We start from the raw sequence: 16730 nt of genomic DNA on the forward strand, positions 1-16730 counted from the left end.
CAATAATCCTCCTGGGGACTATAGGTGTACTGAGCTGCTGCTAATCCAGTACTATTCTCTCACAGACCCGGGCTGCCTCCCAAATGCCACACTATTTCTATGGGCCCTGGTCAAAAGTAGTGCACTATGTAGGGAATAGGGTGCCATTTGGGACGCACATTGAAGTCTGTCACTCCAGAGCAGGGACTAGGAAGGCTGCTGTAGTCAGTTGACTAGATTAGATAAGGTACTATCTGTACTGTAGGCCTACTATATATATATGTACTGTACCTCAAACTCAGCGTGTTTATGGACGTCTTCTGCTCTCTGTCTGTTGAGGATGAACTCTGCCTCGTTGGCAACACGCACGATGTGGTCCTTCATAGCATGACACAGCAATCTGGAACAGACAGGCAGAATACTAGTGAGTCAGTCAGTTAACACAACTATGTGGTCCTTCATAGCATGACACAACAACCTGAAACACACAGACACATAGACAGACACCCCCCCACACACACCCCTCCCTTCCGAACCTCCAACCTCATCTCCATCTCCCTGACGTCTCTGGCCCCGATCGCCTCCTCTCCTTCCATGGCTGACTGACTCCTCATTCTCCCTGGCGTACACTCTACCTGCTTCTGCCCACGCTTCAATCTTTTAAATAATTGAAAACACCCAGGCTACTATGTGGAGATTATATGCCATTTTACACCCAATTAGGTCTGCTTTGTTTTAATTACAGAGCTTCTGATACCCTCTTCTACATCCCAAAAGGCAACCTATTTCCATTATAGTGCACTACATAGGTAATAGGGTGCCATTTGGGACAGCTCAGGTGTCCACAGTACTGAGATAGTGGTAGTGTAGGAGAGATGAGATCTGCCAGCAGCACCCTGGACAGCGCCGTGTGACAGAGTGGTAGAGTGATAGAGAGGCGGTGTAGCAGAACGGCCAGGCCACAACTGAGTAAGGCTCTTTATCAACAGGGGGCCAAGGGAGGTGCCAGGGAGGGCTAGGACTGGGCTGGGTTGGGCACAGTGAGGCTGCACTGGGGTATAGGGCTGGGGCTTGGGTATAGGACCTGGGGCATAAGGCTGAGGCTGGGCAGTTTGGATGTAAGAGGGTTACACAGATGGGTCACCAGATGGACTTGGAGGCTGATCTATTCTATAACACCCTGCCTGATCTGAGCCTGCCACACTCACAGAGAGGGGGTGGGGAATACACAGATAGAGGGGATACACTATTGTGTTTTTTTTTTTTTTTCTGGGGGAATGGATCAGCTTAATATTGCAGATAGATTGTATCTTCTATCAATGTAATTGTCTGCATCACTTCCAATCCCCCATGTTTTTGTTATATATATATACTCCCCTTTATTACTTTTCAACCCACCATCCTTTCCCTACTTGGAGTAAATTAGTGAACAACAATGCCCAGGCCTCTACTTCCGGTCTATACTTACTATCTACACCTTATGGACAGAGTTAATTTTACAATAATTATATTATATAAATATATATATATATTTTTTTTTTTGCTCCTGAACTTCTTCTACTCTCAACCTCTCCGATCATTTTCATGATGTCCATCCGGTTTGCTTCTATATGCCATATCTTTCTAACTGTGCTCTTTCCCAAAAGCTCCCAACATACAACCTATATACTTATTATGGACACAGTATGCTTACATTATTAGCTATCTTTGTTATTATTTGTTGTTATTTGTTATAAGTCCCATCCTTCAACTCTATTCAATACCTCCCATCTATCTCTTAACACCATCCATATAGGATTTCTATTTGCCATATATATTTCAACCGTACTGTGATGTTTTACAAAAGTTCTGAACCTTTCTATTCTCATTGCTTCTACAGATTGTGAATTAAAAATAAACATTTTTGCTAAAAGTATTATTATATTATTGATTGATTGACTATGACTTTTCAGATCACCCAGTAATGCTATCTGCAAGGTTAGCTCCAGGTAAATATTGCAATCCTTTAGCCATTCCCCGGACCTGTGTCCAAAAACAAGCTACAAATGGACAGAACCAAAACAAATGATCTAATGATTCTGTCTCTTCACAGCAAAATCTGCAGAGCTGGGAAGATTGTATCCCCCATATAAATAACATTCTATTGGTAGCAAGAATTTTATATAATAATTTAAATTGAAAGATTCTAATTTTTGAATCCGGTGTCGTTTTGCGTGTCAGTTCATAAACACTATGCCATGGGATCGGTACGTCAAAGATCTCTTCCCAACTATTTTGCAATCTATATGGGACGGCTGTCAATCCTTTGGTCCTTAAGTGAAACTGATATACTTTTTTATTTATCACAAGGCCGACAGACAAGTTCCTTACTTTCTCCCCTTCCACTTTCCTCTTCCACTTTTGCGGTAAGGCTGCAATTATTTGGTTGTAATTTTGGGTAGAGCAGACATTTCCATATGTTTTTGTTAGCTGCATGTGCAACATAACATTCTGTCAAAAAATAAAGGTTTTTTGTCAATTAGTATATTTGAATTTAACCACAATATTTGTTGCATTATTTGTTCTGTCGTTTCTGGAGGATTAAATTGAAATTGCAACCAACTTTCTATGGCTTGTTTTAGAAATAGTGATATTTGGGAGATTATTTCCTTTTCAAATAACTGAAAGTGAGAGGTTGTAATCTGAATAAAGGGAAAAAGGCCTTTCTTGAACATTGGGTGAGACAATCTTACTAATTTGCTTGAGAACCAGTTTGGATATAAGTATAACTTTTGTATGACTGAAGCTTTTAGTGATAGGTCTAATGCTTTAATATTTAATAATTTCTGTCCTCCGAATTCATATTCATTATATAAATATGCCCTTTTAATTTTGTCTGGCTTGCCGTTCCAAATAAAATTGAATATTTTTTTCTCATATAATTTAAAAAACTGTTCGCTAGGCGTAGGCAAGACCATAAGCAAATAGGTAAACTGGGATAATACTAAAGAGTTAATCAGGGTGATTTTTCCACAAATTGACAGGTATTTTCCTTTCCATGGTAGTAAGATCTTATCTATTTTTGCTAACTTTCTATTAAAATGTACTGAAGTGAGATCATTTATTTCCTTTGGGATATGTATTCCGAGTATATCCACATCACCATCAGACCATTTTATTGGTAAACTACATGGTAATGTAAAATTTTTATTTTTTAGTGATCCAATACGTAATATAGTACATTTGTCATAATTTGGTTGTAATCCAGAGAGGTTAGAAAATGTATCTAGATCCTCTATGAGGCTGTGGAGGGATTCTAGTTGTGGATTTAAAAGAAAACATGAATCATCAGCGTACAATGACACCTTTGTTTTTAAGCCCTGTATTTCTAATCCTCTGATATTATTATTGGATCTGATTTTAATAGCTAACATCTCGATGGCCACAATAAATAGATATGCCGATAGTGGACAACCTTGTTTCACTCCTCTTGACAGTTTAAAACTTTCTGAGAAATAGCCATTATTTACTATTTTACACCTAGGGTTACTATACATGGTTTTGACCCATTTTATAAGAGATTCTCCAAAATTGAAATGCTCCAGGCATTTATATATAAACCCCAGTCGAACTTTATCAAATGCCTTTTCGAAGTCTGCTATGAATAGCAGGCCTGGTTTCCCATATTTTCCATAGTGTTCTATTGTTTCCAATACTTGCCTTATATTATCTCCAATGTATCTTCCATGTAAAAAACCTGTCTGATTAGAATGAATAATATCCGACAATACCTTTTTAATTCTATGCGCTATACATTTTGCTAGGATTTTTGTATCACAACACTGAAGTGTAAGGGGCCTCCAATTTTGTAAATGGACTGGATCTTTATATTTTCCACTTGTATCCTGTTTCAGTAATAATGAGATCAGACCTTCTTCTTGAGTGTCAGATAATCTACCATTTACATAGGAGTGGTTAAAACATGCTAATAACGGTCCTCTTAGTATATCAAAAAAGGTTTGGTATACCTCGACTGCTATTGTGTTGATATTGTTACATCACTCTGTCACACCAATTTTATTTACCTTAACCCCTATAGAGCACAAAAAGTCTAACATGCTGCACTACACAGAACAGCACCACACACCGGCAGTGCTGCCACTGAACCGAACAACCTGCTCAGAGCTGGTGTGTGTGTGTGTGTGGTGTGTGGTGTGTGGTGTGTGGTGTGTGTGAGTACCGTAAATCCACAAAAGTTCCCACAAGGATAGTAAAACAAGGAATATTCTCCCTCGTGGGGACATTTCCCATGTCCCCACGAGGACAAGGGCTATTTTAAGTTTAGGGGTTAGGTTTAGGGTTTGGGTTAGGGTTACAATTAGTGTTAGGGGTTAGGGTTAGGAGTTAGGGTTAGGTTCAGGGTTAGGGTTAAGGAAAATAGGATTTTGAATGGAAATACATTTTAGGTCCCCACAAGGATAGTAAAACATATGGTGTGTGTGTGCGGGTGCGTGCGAGCGTGTGAATATGATACCTACCTTCCCTCATTGATGAGCTCGATGAAGGCGAGGCCGGCATTTTTCTGGATCGAGTTCTGCCACTCCTGAGACAGAAGGAGGAGGAGAAGAGGAGAGGAAGAACGTTGGATAGTTAGTTACTTATACTGGCTCTGTGCCTGTATGTCGCAGACAAAGCCTTCCACAGGGTTGAGTGGGGTTACCTTTTCAAGACGCTGGAGAGATTCAGCTTTGGCAAAAACTTTTTTACTTGGATTAGGATACTATATTCTTCTCTGATAGCTTGTGTGTATACTAACAACTCCTACTTCAAATTCAGAGACAGGGCTGTCTGCTCTCGCCTTTGCTATTCTAACTCAGTCTGTAAACAGTTAAAGACGTAAAAACCCAGAGCTCATTACATTCTAATCAGCGCTACTAGGCGATGGCTATAAAAACATATCAATGGGCTAATTTTCAATAAAAATCATAGGGAGGCAATAAAGTAACAATAACATAGTAATAAAAAAACGATTATGGAACACTTTGCCCTGAAAGCTTCACAAATCAGAAAAATATTTCCAAAACCAAAAAAACATGTACAATAAAAACAGCAATGCTATAAAATGCTACAGGGTCTCTGAGAAACACATGGATCTATCTGCATGGCCAGTCTCCGCTGCAATTCAAATGGGCATCGCATATTGAAGTAAGGAAACAAAGAAGGCATTAAGGTCGTTGAATCCTTTCAAAGAGAAGCGCTGGCTATAAAAAGCCGAATCTCTGCCCTGCATGTGTGAGCGTGCCTCCTTTCTTCAGATGCATCCCAAATGGCATGCTATGCCCTACTTTTGAGCAGAGCCCTATGGACCCTAGTCAAAAGTAGTGCACTAAATAAGGAATAGGGTGGCATTTGGGATGAGACCTTCCTCTGTGAACAGATCGGTAAACACAGGAGAGATGTAATTGGGGATGAAACTGTATCCTCAGCCTTAAATACAGCCATTTCCTCCGTTTGCACACTGACAGATGACTGAGGATAGGAGAGCCATCTACTGCAGTGTGGAGCCGGAGCCTAGAGCGGCTGCAGCCCCGGGGCCACGGCACTCCCCACCCTCTCACCATCACCATCACTACCCGGTCTGGGAATGATTAAAAAGCCGTTTGGGAGCGGAGGAGAGAAAGAGCGGAGGAGAGGAGAGGGCCTTGCACTGTGGGAACCTGGGCTCTCTGCTCACTCACTGAGGAGCAAATGGAAGGGAAAACAGAGGAGACCACAGTTCAAAATAGAAAGAGAAAAAAAGAGAAGGAATATAAAAGGGGAAAAGGTTCCCAGTTTTCAATGCTAGCCAAGTGTCAGGTATAAAACCAACTGAATCTCACGCATAGAAGAGGCTAACAAATGAGATTCTTCATCTCAGAAATGGTAATAAAATCCAGACGGCCTATTGGAACAGAGGGTGATGCTCTTTAGTTATTTGTAGCAGAAGAGTAAGACTGGAAAACAAACATATTGTTTGGGATGTAAGAGTCAAAGGACTTTGGGATTAAAAGTTGTGAATGCAGATTGCCATTGACTAAATAGTGTATGGTAGCATGTTAGTGCCATAGTTGCTGTAGTATGTGACAGACTGGACCAGGCTAGAGAGCACAGTTCCACCTCACATTACGTTACGTTAAGTGAGAGAGACAGTGCTGATATGCTGGGCATCTGATCTCCACATCTCTCTCTCTCTCTGCTACAGTATCCGCTCTACAATAGGCTGTTACTGATTTGGACAGGGCTCATGTTCGGCCAGTCTTCTGAGGATCTGCACGCACCACACTCACGTGACAAAAATAAACACGGAAATCAAAGCAGATGTGTCTCGTGCAGCGCCAGGACAGTGACATCAGGTAGGAGGGGGAAAACTCAGCCTGAACTGATGGGATCTTCTATCTTGTCTAGCTGAGTTACAGTACAGTAAACTCTCTGGTTACCGTTACAGTGGGATGGAGCTTCAGATGTTTACTTCCCCTACTGGTTTTTTCTTCTTCTGCGCAGCAGGGCTCCAAAGGGGCTGTGCTGTGATGGCAGGGATTTCGGGAAAGCCCATTGTTGCCTGTTTGAAGGAAATTAGGCCTGACATGCTTCTCCAGGAGGAAGTAATATGATCCTTCATGTAGATGCAGAGAAACAGAACCCAGAACTTCTGTCTATGGGCTGACCTGCAGAACCTCTGTCTATGGGCTGACCTGCAGAACCTCTGTCTATGGGCTGACCTGCAGAACCTCTGTCTATGGGCAGACCTGTAGAACCTCTGTCTATGGGCAGACCTGTAGAACCTCTGTCGATGGGCAGACCTGTAGAACCTCTGGTTATGGGCTGACCTGCAACAGAACCCAGAACATCTAGCTATGGGCTGACCTGCAGCCAGGGGAGGGGGCGTGGCTCAGGAGCTCAGATAAGAAAAGCTGACTATCTGTGGTGTCTGGGAGTGTTTCACCTTGGAAAATTATCCTATTGGTTAAGGGGTCCTGAATTTCATAGTTTTAAATTGTTTGTTACACACAAGCCTCTTGTTCCTCTGCAGCCCTCCATACTCCCAGACGTCAGTAGGCGACAGGCAGACAGCAGTATTGTGGCGTCTCAATCCAGGCTGTCAGAGCGAGGCTGTAGTCTTTTATCTGCTCTGCTCTCCACATCTGGACGCTCTCTGTCAGTAAATCTCCCAGGCTCCACTGCAGATCCCCTGTGTGTTTAAGCTGTTACAAGAAACAGAGCTGTTTGACCTTTTCATTCACCAGGCTGTCTGTGAAGACACACAGAGTCTGCTGCCTGTCCAAGCCCCATACAGCCTCAGCCTCAGCCCCAGCCCCATACAGCCTTGTCCTAGCCCCATACAGCCCCAGCCCCATACAGCCCTGTCCTAGCCCCATTCAGCCTTGTCCTAGCCCCATACAGCCTTGTCCTAGCCCCATACAGCCTTGTCCTAGCCCCATACAGCCTTGTCCTAGCCCCATGCAGCCTTGTCCTAACCCCATGCAGCCTTGTCCCAGCACCATACAGCCTTGTCCTAGCCCCATACAGCCTTGTACTAGCCCCATACAGACTTGTCTTAACCTCATACAGGAAAGTCACTACTGATGGAATCAGATCAGGAATAACGAGTTCCACTGTGCCCATCCCTGCCAGTGCTGCTGGATAAAGCTGTGGTTCCAACTCAGGCCAAGCAGATTCACTTTCAGCCTCTCTGACTGGTCGATATCTCAGGCTGGGTTTCATTCCAGGAGAACTCTAATGGCAGAAACTATTGGAGCCGCAGTAATACTATCTGTGTCGGGGGTGGGGGGAATATGTGGGGTGGGTGACTGTGTGAGGGGGGTACACGGCTCGCTGACACTCCCAGACCTCAGTAAATCCAGGAGCTGGGAAGAGAAGGTAGACATCCCAGAGCCACAGTGCTAGGTTAGCCTCCAGAAAGACAGACAGACAGCCAGAAGAGAGTAAGACGAAGGGAACATTCCCTCAGAAACTTCAAAAGAACAGCAGTAACAGCATGATTCACTACTGCAAGGCTCGGGTGGTTGTGTGAGTAGAGAGAGAGGAATGCTCCTTAATCTCATCCCTCTAATAACAAATGCATGGATATGTATGGGAGCTGACGGGCTGACTGGCTCCATACTGCAGGATTGGCCGGCTGCGTCGCTGCAGGGGCTCTGGGCTCTGGACACTGTGCCTCCTACTGCAGCCTCCATCCCTGCAGACTGGATACTCAGAGAGAGAGGCACCACCTAATGCCTTCCTTATGGACTGACTGACTGGCCCTGCAGACAGAAGGTATGTTAACTATCTCCTGTTCTAACTGCTACATTGGGACTATGACCCTTTGAGACATAAGAGGCTTAACCAATTATTTATATATACACTAGATGACTGATAGGGGGCGATGTCTTGGCACTCCCCCTCCATTGTAAAAAGTATTTTGGAAGCTCTAGAGATGCATTTATTAATGTCTTCATTCATTTTTGCCCCATTTTTTATATTTCAGACACCTTAATGCATACTTTTTAATTATATTATGTGAGCTAAACATAAAAATGTAAAATTAAAAATATATTAAAACAATTCCTTAAAGTATACTTTTTTATTGCTAATGTTACTGTCCCCAATACAAAAAAAATTATACTTAAATACATATAATTTTGTCCTTGAAACATTTATTTGAAATACTGTAGAATTCCATTCATTCCTATGGAGGACTGCTCCTACTGGGGAGTGCCAATATGGCCGACCGGTGGCTTCAAAGCCTCTCAATGGCCAATACATAGGATCAGCAATCCAGGGTTTACATACAGTTCCTTCAGAAAGTATTCACACCCCTTTACTTTTTCCACATTTTGTTGTGTTACAGCCTACAAAGATACAGGCGTCCTTCCTTACTCAGTTGCCAGAAGGTAAGGAAACTGCTCAGGGATTTCACCATGAGGCCAATGGTGATTTTAAAACAGTTACAGAGTTTAATAGTTGTGATATGAGAAAACTGAGGATGGATCAACAACATTGTATTTACTCCACAATACTAACCTAAATTACAGAGTGAAAACAAGGAAGCCTGTTTGCAACAAGGAACTTAACTTTTTGTCCTGAATACAAAGCGTTATGTTTGGAGCAAATCAAACACAACACATCACTGAGTACCACTCTTCATATTTTCAAGCATGGTGGTGGCTGCATCATGTTATGGGTATGCTTGTCATCAGCAAGGACTAGGGAGTTTTTTAGGATAAAAAGAAATGGAATACAGCTATAAGCACAGGCAAATTATAGAGGAAAACCTGGTTCAGTCTGCTTTCCAACAGAAACTGGGAGACAAATTCACCTTTCAGCAGGACAACAACCTAAAACACAAGGCCAAATCTACACTGGAGTTACTTACCAAGTTGACATTGAATGTTCCTGAGTGGCCTAGTTACAATTTTGACTTAAATTGGCTTGAAATCTATGGCAAGACATGAAAATGGCTGTCTAGCAATGATACAAAATCAAGAGCTTGAAGAATTTAAAAAAGAATAATGGGCAAATATTGTACCATCCAGGTTTGCAAAGCTCTTCCAGACTTGTCCAAAAAGACTCACAGCTGTAATCGCCGCCAAAGGTGCTTCTACAAAGTATTTGTCATTATGGGGTATTGTGTGTAGATGGGCGAGTAAAAAAAAGATTTAATCCATTTTGAATTCAGGTTATAACACAACAAAATGTGGAATAAGACAAGGGGTATGAATACTTTCTGAAGGCACTGTACACCATTGGGCTTAACTAGAGGAGGTGATCAGTCCCACACAGCTTTACATGAGGTGAAGCTGATTCACTATGAGGACAGAAAGAAGATAAGGGGACAGGGAGGAGATAAGGAGACAGATAGAAGGTAAAGGGAGAGGTAGGCGGTAAGGGGAGAGGGAGGAGGTAAGGGGACAGGGAGGAGATAAGGGGAGAGGGAGGAGATAAGGGGAGAGGGAGGAGGTAAGGGGAGAGGGAGGAGGTAAGGGGACAGGGAGGAGATAAGGGGAGAGGGAGGAGGTAAGGGGACAGGGAGGAGATAAGGGGACAGGGAGGAGATAAGGGGACAGGGAGGAGGTAAGGGGACAGGGAGGAGGTAAGGGGACAGGGAGGAGATAAGGGGACAGGGAGGAGATAAGGGGACAGGGAGGAGATAAGGGGACAGGGAGGAGGTAAGGGGACAGGGAGGAGATAAGGGGACAGGGAGGAGATAAGGGGACAGGGAGGAGGTAAGGGGACAGGGAGGAGATAAGGGGACAGGGAGGAGATAAGGGGACAGGGAGGAGGTAAGGGGACAGGGAGGAGATGAGGAGATAAGGGGACAGGGAGGAGGTAAGGGGACAGGGAGGAGGTAAGGGGACAGGGAGGAGATAAGGGGACAGGGAGGAGGTAAGGGGACAGGGAGGAGGTAAGGGGACAGGGAGGAGGTAAGGGGACAGGGAGGAGATAAGGGGACAGGGAGGAGGTAAGGGGACAGGGAGGAGATAAGGGGTCAGGGAGGAGATAAGGGGACAGGGAGGAGATAAGGGGACAGGGAGGAGGTAAGGGGACAGGGAGGAGATAAGGGGTCAGGGAGGAGATAAGGGGACAGGGAGGAGGTAAGGGGACAGGGAGGAGATAAGGGGTCAGGGAGGAGATAAGGGGACAGGGAGGAGATAAGGGGACAGGGAGGAGATAAGGGGAGAGGGTGGTGGTGAGAACTTATAATGGTATAATCACAGAGGCGTCGTTCCACGAACTGAGTCCCTTTCGGTACTATAACTTGATGGAAAAAAAGTACTTTTGATTTCACCTAATTTTAACATTGTCATGAAGAGCACATGTTCAAATTAATAAAAAACATGTTTTACCATCTCAAGAGGTTAAATAAATAAAATACTATAGTTAGTGCCTATTAAGTACAAAATAAAGTAACAGGGTTGACCTTTACAGGGTTGACGACTTCATCTTAAATCAGCCATAAATCCCCTTGTGACAGGGGGAATTGTTGTGTGCAACACGGAGGGGAAATTGAATGCAAGCTTCACATTTTTTTTAAAATTGATAAAACATTTATAGCCTGTCTATCTATGGGTAACAGGGTTGACGTGTTATGCTCGACCCACTCAGTTTTCACCCTGAAAACACCACAAAATGGCCAAATAAAGTAGAACCAGTTTAACCACTACGATTAATGATTACACTATGACTATTAGATGTTCAATGTTTCTTTTGAAAAAAATAGAAATAGTTTTAACATATTAAAGCAAGAGTTCAGTTCATGTCACCGGGTTGACCTTAAAATGAGGGAAAGGTTTTTGTTTTTTTCTTAAAATGAATCACTAATCACATTAAATAAATAATAATCTTCAGAAATGACTGTCAAAGCAACAAAATAACTAGGGCTTTACAATGATGATGAAAACTTGGAGACATTTTGGGGTTCAGTGGGTTAAAATCTTGCTAGAAATCACAGAGGGAATTTTGGCACAGATTTATTGAGTTTTCAATGTGGTCTATATTAAAAGGGCACTTCATTTAACATAACAGGCTTTTAAAATGGAATATTGGTGCACAATCTCTACTTAAAAAGGGATGCAAAAGGGACTCATTTCGTGGAACGACCCAGAGACCTGGAGCTGGAAGCAGCCTCATCTTTATAGTCCATCACAGGGAGGAGAGGAGAGATTTGGAGGCAAGAAGGAGACAAAAAATAAGGCGGAAGAGATAGAGACGAGAGAAGGGAGGGAGTGGGGGGAAGAGAGGGATGTGTGAGGAGGAAGGAAGAAGCAGAGAGGGAGAGAAAATGAGGGAGATGTGAGGAGAAAGAGAGAATCTCACCTGAGAGCAGAGCAGCATGACTAGTTCCACTACAGAGGTGCTGGACTTCATACACACCAGACCTGGCGGGGCAGACAGGACAGGGCAGGACGGGACAGAGGGTTAGAAGCAGAGTTGTCATACAACACACAGGACAGTCTTACTTGGCTCAACAGTTCCTAGTGCCTTCATATACAGTTGAAGTCGGAAGTTTACATACATTTAGGTTGGAGTCATTAAAACTCGGTTTTCAACCACTCCACAAATGTCTTGTTAACAAACTATAGTTTTGGCAAGTCGGTTAGGACATCTACTTTGTGCATGACACAAGTAATTTTTCCAACAATTGTTTACAGACAGATTATGTCACTTATAATTCACTGTATCACAATTCTAGTGGGTCAGAAGTTTACATACACTAAGTTGACTGTGCCTTTAAACAGCTTGGAAAATTCCGGAAAATGATGTCATGGCTTTAGAAGCTTCTGATAGGCAAATTTACATAATTTGAGTCAATTGGAGGTGTACCTGAGGATGTATTTCAAGGCCTACCTTCAAACACAGTGCCTCTTTGCTTGACATCATGGGAAAATTAAAAGAAATCAGCCAAGACCTCAGAAAAAAAATTGTAGACCTCCACAGGTCTGGTTCATCCTTGGGAGCAATTTCCAAACACCTGAAGGTACCATGTTCATCTGTACAAACAATAGTACGCAAGTATAAACACCATGGGACCACGCAGCTGTCATACCACTCAGGAAGGAGACGCATTCTGTCTCCTAGAGATGAACGTACTTTGGTGCTGTGACGTCACGAGAGGCTACACAGCTTTCAGCGGGATTGCTCAAGTAGTGCAAGGAGACAAGGTTCAAACAAAACAAGGATTTTATTATAGGTCTTGGGAAATTAACGAAAATATAACAAAATTCTGTTCTCTTGTGGCTCTTTAAGGGTTAACAGTTCAGGGATGTCTCTTTCACATCCAGAATCATAATTCTCACTCGCTCAGATAACTTTTCCCCAGCCTTACTGTAGTCCACGTTGCAGCTAGTGGCCAACCCAGCAAAAAGTCCTTCCAAATGTCTCTCACGTATTTCCACAGGTGCATATATCCAAAGGTGAGTATTTCCCAAAGGTAAGTATCTCCAAATCCTTATATTCCTCATGGAAGTGGACGTGCAGCACTCTTGTCCTCCAGAGAGCCCAGGTTGGAGACTGTGTCTCTTCACCCCCCACACACTCCCCTCAGTGTGTCTCTTCCCTTCCCAAACCTTCAGCTCATCAGCTCCTCATTTGTTTCAGCTGCGTGGGAAGATTGGCCATAGAGGGGTGGAGTTCCCGACCATACCAGCAGATGGAGCCATAGCTGTCTGGGTTTGCAGCCACCTCAGGGGGATGTAACGTCCCTCCAGGACACAGCCTCTCGTGACATCACACATCCCCCTCCTCGGGACCGACGTCCTCGTCGGGTAAAGGCAGCGAAGAAGGCATCACGCCGGGAGAGGGCGTCCGCATTGCCGTGGTGCTTGCCAGCCCTGTGGACAACAGAAAAGTTAAACGGTTGCAAGCTCAAAAACCATCTGGTTACTCTACTGTTTGATTCCTTGTTCTTGGCCATCCACTGCAGAGGGGCGTGATCAGATACCACCATGAAACGTCGGCCCAGGAGATAGAACCGAAGGGACTCCAGGGCCCAGACTACAGCCAGACATTCTTTCTCCACCGTTGAATAGTTCTTCTCTCTTGGAAGTAACTTTCTGCTTAGGTAGAGAATGGGATGTTCTTCACCGTCATGTGCCTGGGTGAGGACAGCACCCAGACCCACCTCCGAAGCATCCGCTTGGACAATGAATTCCTTCTTGAAGTCTGGTGCTACCAGGATCGGACTGGAGCAGAGTGCTCGCTTCCAGGTTGAGGAAAGCCGCCTCCGCCGCAGGGTTCCACTTCACCATTCGTGAGTGGCGTTTGGTCGTCAGCTCCGTCAACGGTGCAGCTATGGTAGCAAAATCTGCAATAAAGCGTCTATAGTAGCCAGCGAGGCCCAAAAATGACCTTACTTGCTTCTTGGTGATGGGCTGCGGCCAGTCCTGTATGGCCCGCAGTTTGGCTTCCTGTGGTTTGACCAACCCCCGCCCAATGGTGTACCCCAGGTAGTTTGTCTCACTGAAGGCCAGCTTGCACTTCTTCGGGTTTGCCGTGAGCCCTGCTTCCCTGAGCGAATCCAGCACCGCTTGTACCCGGGGTATGTGGCTGGCCCAATCCGGACTTTGTATAACAACATCATCCAAATAAGCCGCTGCGTACTCTTGTGGGGGCGCAAGGACTCGATCCATCAGGCGTTGGAACGTGGCAGGTGCCCCGTGGAGACCAAACGGAAGTCGGGTATACTGGTAGAGCCCCTCCGGGGTGGCAAAGGCTGTCTTCTCCTTAGACGCCGGGGTCAGGGGCACCTGCCAGTAGCCTTTTGTGAGATCAAGAGTGGTTAGGAAACGAGCATGCCCCCAAGGAGTCTATTAAATCATCGACACGAGGCATTGGGTATGCATCAAATTCAGACACTTCATTCAACTTTCGATAGTCATTACAAAATCGTACTGAACCGTCTGGCTTGGGAACTAGTACGATGGGACTTGCCCAGGCACTGTGGGACTCTTCGATTACTCCCAACTCCCGCATCTTCCTTACCTCCTTCTGTATAACCACTTTACGAGCCTCTGGCACGCGGTACGGGCGCTGGTTTACCGTTCGGCCAGGCATGGTGCGGATCTCATGTTGGACCACCTCTGTGTGACCGGGAAGGGAGGAGAAGACATCCTGGTTCTGCTCCACGAGTTCCAGGGCCATCTGTCGTTGATGTGGGGACAGATTTGGACCCAGCTGAACCTCTTCTCGCGCCGGTTCCTTGGTCTCTGTGGGGGGGTAGACAGCTGAACAGCGCCTCTCTGGCGTGCCACTTCTTTAAAAGGTTAACATGATAAATCTGCTCAGTTTTCCTTTTATCTGGTTGCCTCACCTTGTAGTTTACTTCTCCCATGCGTTCAATGACCTCATATGGTCCTTGCCAGGTTGCCAGGAATTTACACTCAACGGTTGGCACCAGGACCAGCACTCTGTCCCCCGGCTTAAACTCCCTGGGTTGAGCAGATCTGTTGTAGGAGGCTTGCTGTTGCCGCTGACTGGCCTCCAGGTGTTCCCGCATCATGGGATAGATGGCCTTCATTCTCTCCCTCATAGCCCCGACATGGTCGATCAGTGTCCGCTGTTGGCATGGCTGCTCCTCCCAGGCCTCCTTGGCGATGTCGAGCAGTCCTCTGGGTCTGTAGGAAAGCAAGAGCTCAAAGGGTGAAAAACCAGTAGAAGACTGAGGTACCTCTCTCACCGCAAATAATATGTAGGGTAACAGCTGATCCCAGTTGCGCCCATCTTCCCCTACCGCTTTCCGCAGCATGGATTTTAGTGTTTTGTTAAAACGTTCGACTAGGCCATCTGTCTGGGGGTGGTAGACCGAGGTTCTCAGCTGTTTGATTTTCAGTAAAGCACAGAGTTCTTTCATCACTCTGGACATGAATGGAGTCCCTTGGTCCGTCAATATCTCTTTTGGGATTCCCAGACTAGTTGAGAGACGGAACAACTCCTTGGCGATTTGTCTGGATGTAGCCTTCCTCAGCGGAATGGCCTCCGGGTACCGGGATGCATAGTCCAGAATGACCAGAATGTATTGATGTCCCCTGGAACTTTTCGGTAAGGGCCCGACTATGTCTAATCCAATCCTCTCAAAAGGAGTTTCGATAATGGGCAAGGGAATGAGCGGGTTTCTATATGTGGGCTTTGGCGCAACCTGCTGACACTCAGGGCAACTACGGCAGTAGTTCTCTATCTCTTTGTGTACTCCTGGCCAAAAGAAACGTTGCATGATTCTTTCCTTAGTCTTCTCTACCCCCAAGTGGGCCCCTAGCGGGTGTGTGTGTGCTAGGTTGAGTACTGTGGCCCGATAGGGCTGTGGCACGAGGAGCTGTTCATGCACTTCATCATTTTTCTTGACTATCTGATATACTAACCCCGGTTTACTGCGAAATGGGGGTAAGTAGGGTTTGTCTTATCACCTAACACTACACCTTCTAATACCTGCACATTTCTTAAGGCATTTGCAAGAGTAGGATCTTGTAATTGAGCCGTACCATACTGGCCTGTGAGAGGGGGGAAGCTCTTGGGTGCCTGGGACGTCTTCTTCACTGGAGAACGGAGCACTTTCCTGGGCTGCGTTCTCTTCTCCCGTATCCGGACCAGTCTCGGTGTCGGTCTGGGCACCTGCCATCCCTATCAGAGCCCGGGCGGGAGTGAGTAACTCGGAGGATTGCACCGGAGCCTTCCCAGGATGAGTCTTGCCTCTCCGTTTCCGAGGTACTCGGGTTATCCTCTCCTGAGACTCTCTCCAGAGCGGGTAAAAGGCTGGGCAGTCTCGTCCAATTAGGACAGGAACGGGGAGGGAATCAACCACCCCCGCCGTCGTGTGTATGGTTCCCCGTGTGCTGGTCATTGTAAGTTCAGTAATGGGGTATTCTCTGGTGTCCCCATGGACACAGGAAACTGGGAGGACTTTCCCCGGGGGTCAGACACGTTGGGCCCACCAAATCCTTACGCACCAGGGTGGCCCGGCTACCAGAATCCAGTAAGGCCTCCACATCATGGTGATTCACAGTTACCGGGCAGGTGGGGGGGTCGATCTGGGCCGCCATCTACGACTCCCAAGAGCGAGGCAAAACGGTGTGTGGGTGCTGAGCTGGAGGACTCCGCAGTGGGCATAGGTTCATCGGCTGGTTTCCCACACTGCCAGGAGATATGTCCCATCTCCCCACACCGGTAACACTGTCGAGTTTCCCCCTCCTGGTGTACTCTTCTTGGACCCGTCTGGTTTCTGGCTCCCCCTGAGCCGGGAT

The 16730-nt window shown here is 45.6% G+C and overlaps 1 protein-coding gene across 2 annotated transcripts in view; it reads right to left on the reverse strand.

The window, feature by feature from the left end:
* The window catches only part of LOC121567869 (neurobeachin-like), a 311893-nt gene that overhangs the window by 154999 nt on the left and 140164 nt on the right, over window positions 1-16730 (reverse strand). For both annotated transcript variants that reach the window (XM_045220277.1, XM_045220272.1), the window contains exons 36-38: window positions 11815-11876; window positions 4497-4561; window positions 271-379 (exon numbers count right to left, since the gene is read on the reverse strand). In XM_045220277.1, the coding sequence (XP_045076212.1) occupies window positions 271-379; window positions 4497-4561; window positions 11815-11876 (236 nt within the window). The remainder of the gene's footprint in view (window positions 1-270; window positions 380-4496; window positions 4562-11814; window positions 11877-16730) is intronic.

This window comes from Coregonus clupeaformis, chromosome 6 (genome assembly GCF_020615455.1).
Source record: "Coregonus clupeaformis isolate EN_2021a chromosome 6, ASM2061545v1, whole genome shotgun sequence".
NCBI classification, from domain to species: domain Eukaryota; kingdom Metazoa; phylum Chordata; class Actinopteri; order Salmoniformes; family Salmonidae; genus Coregonus; species Coregonus clupeaformis.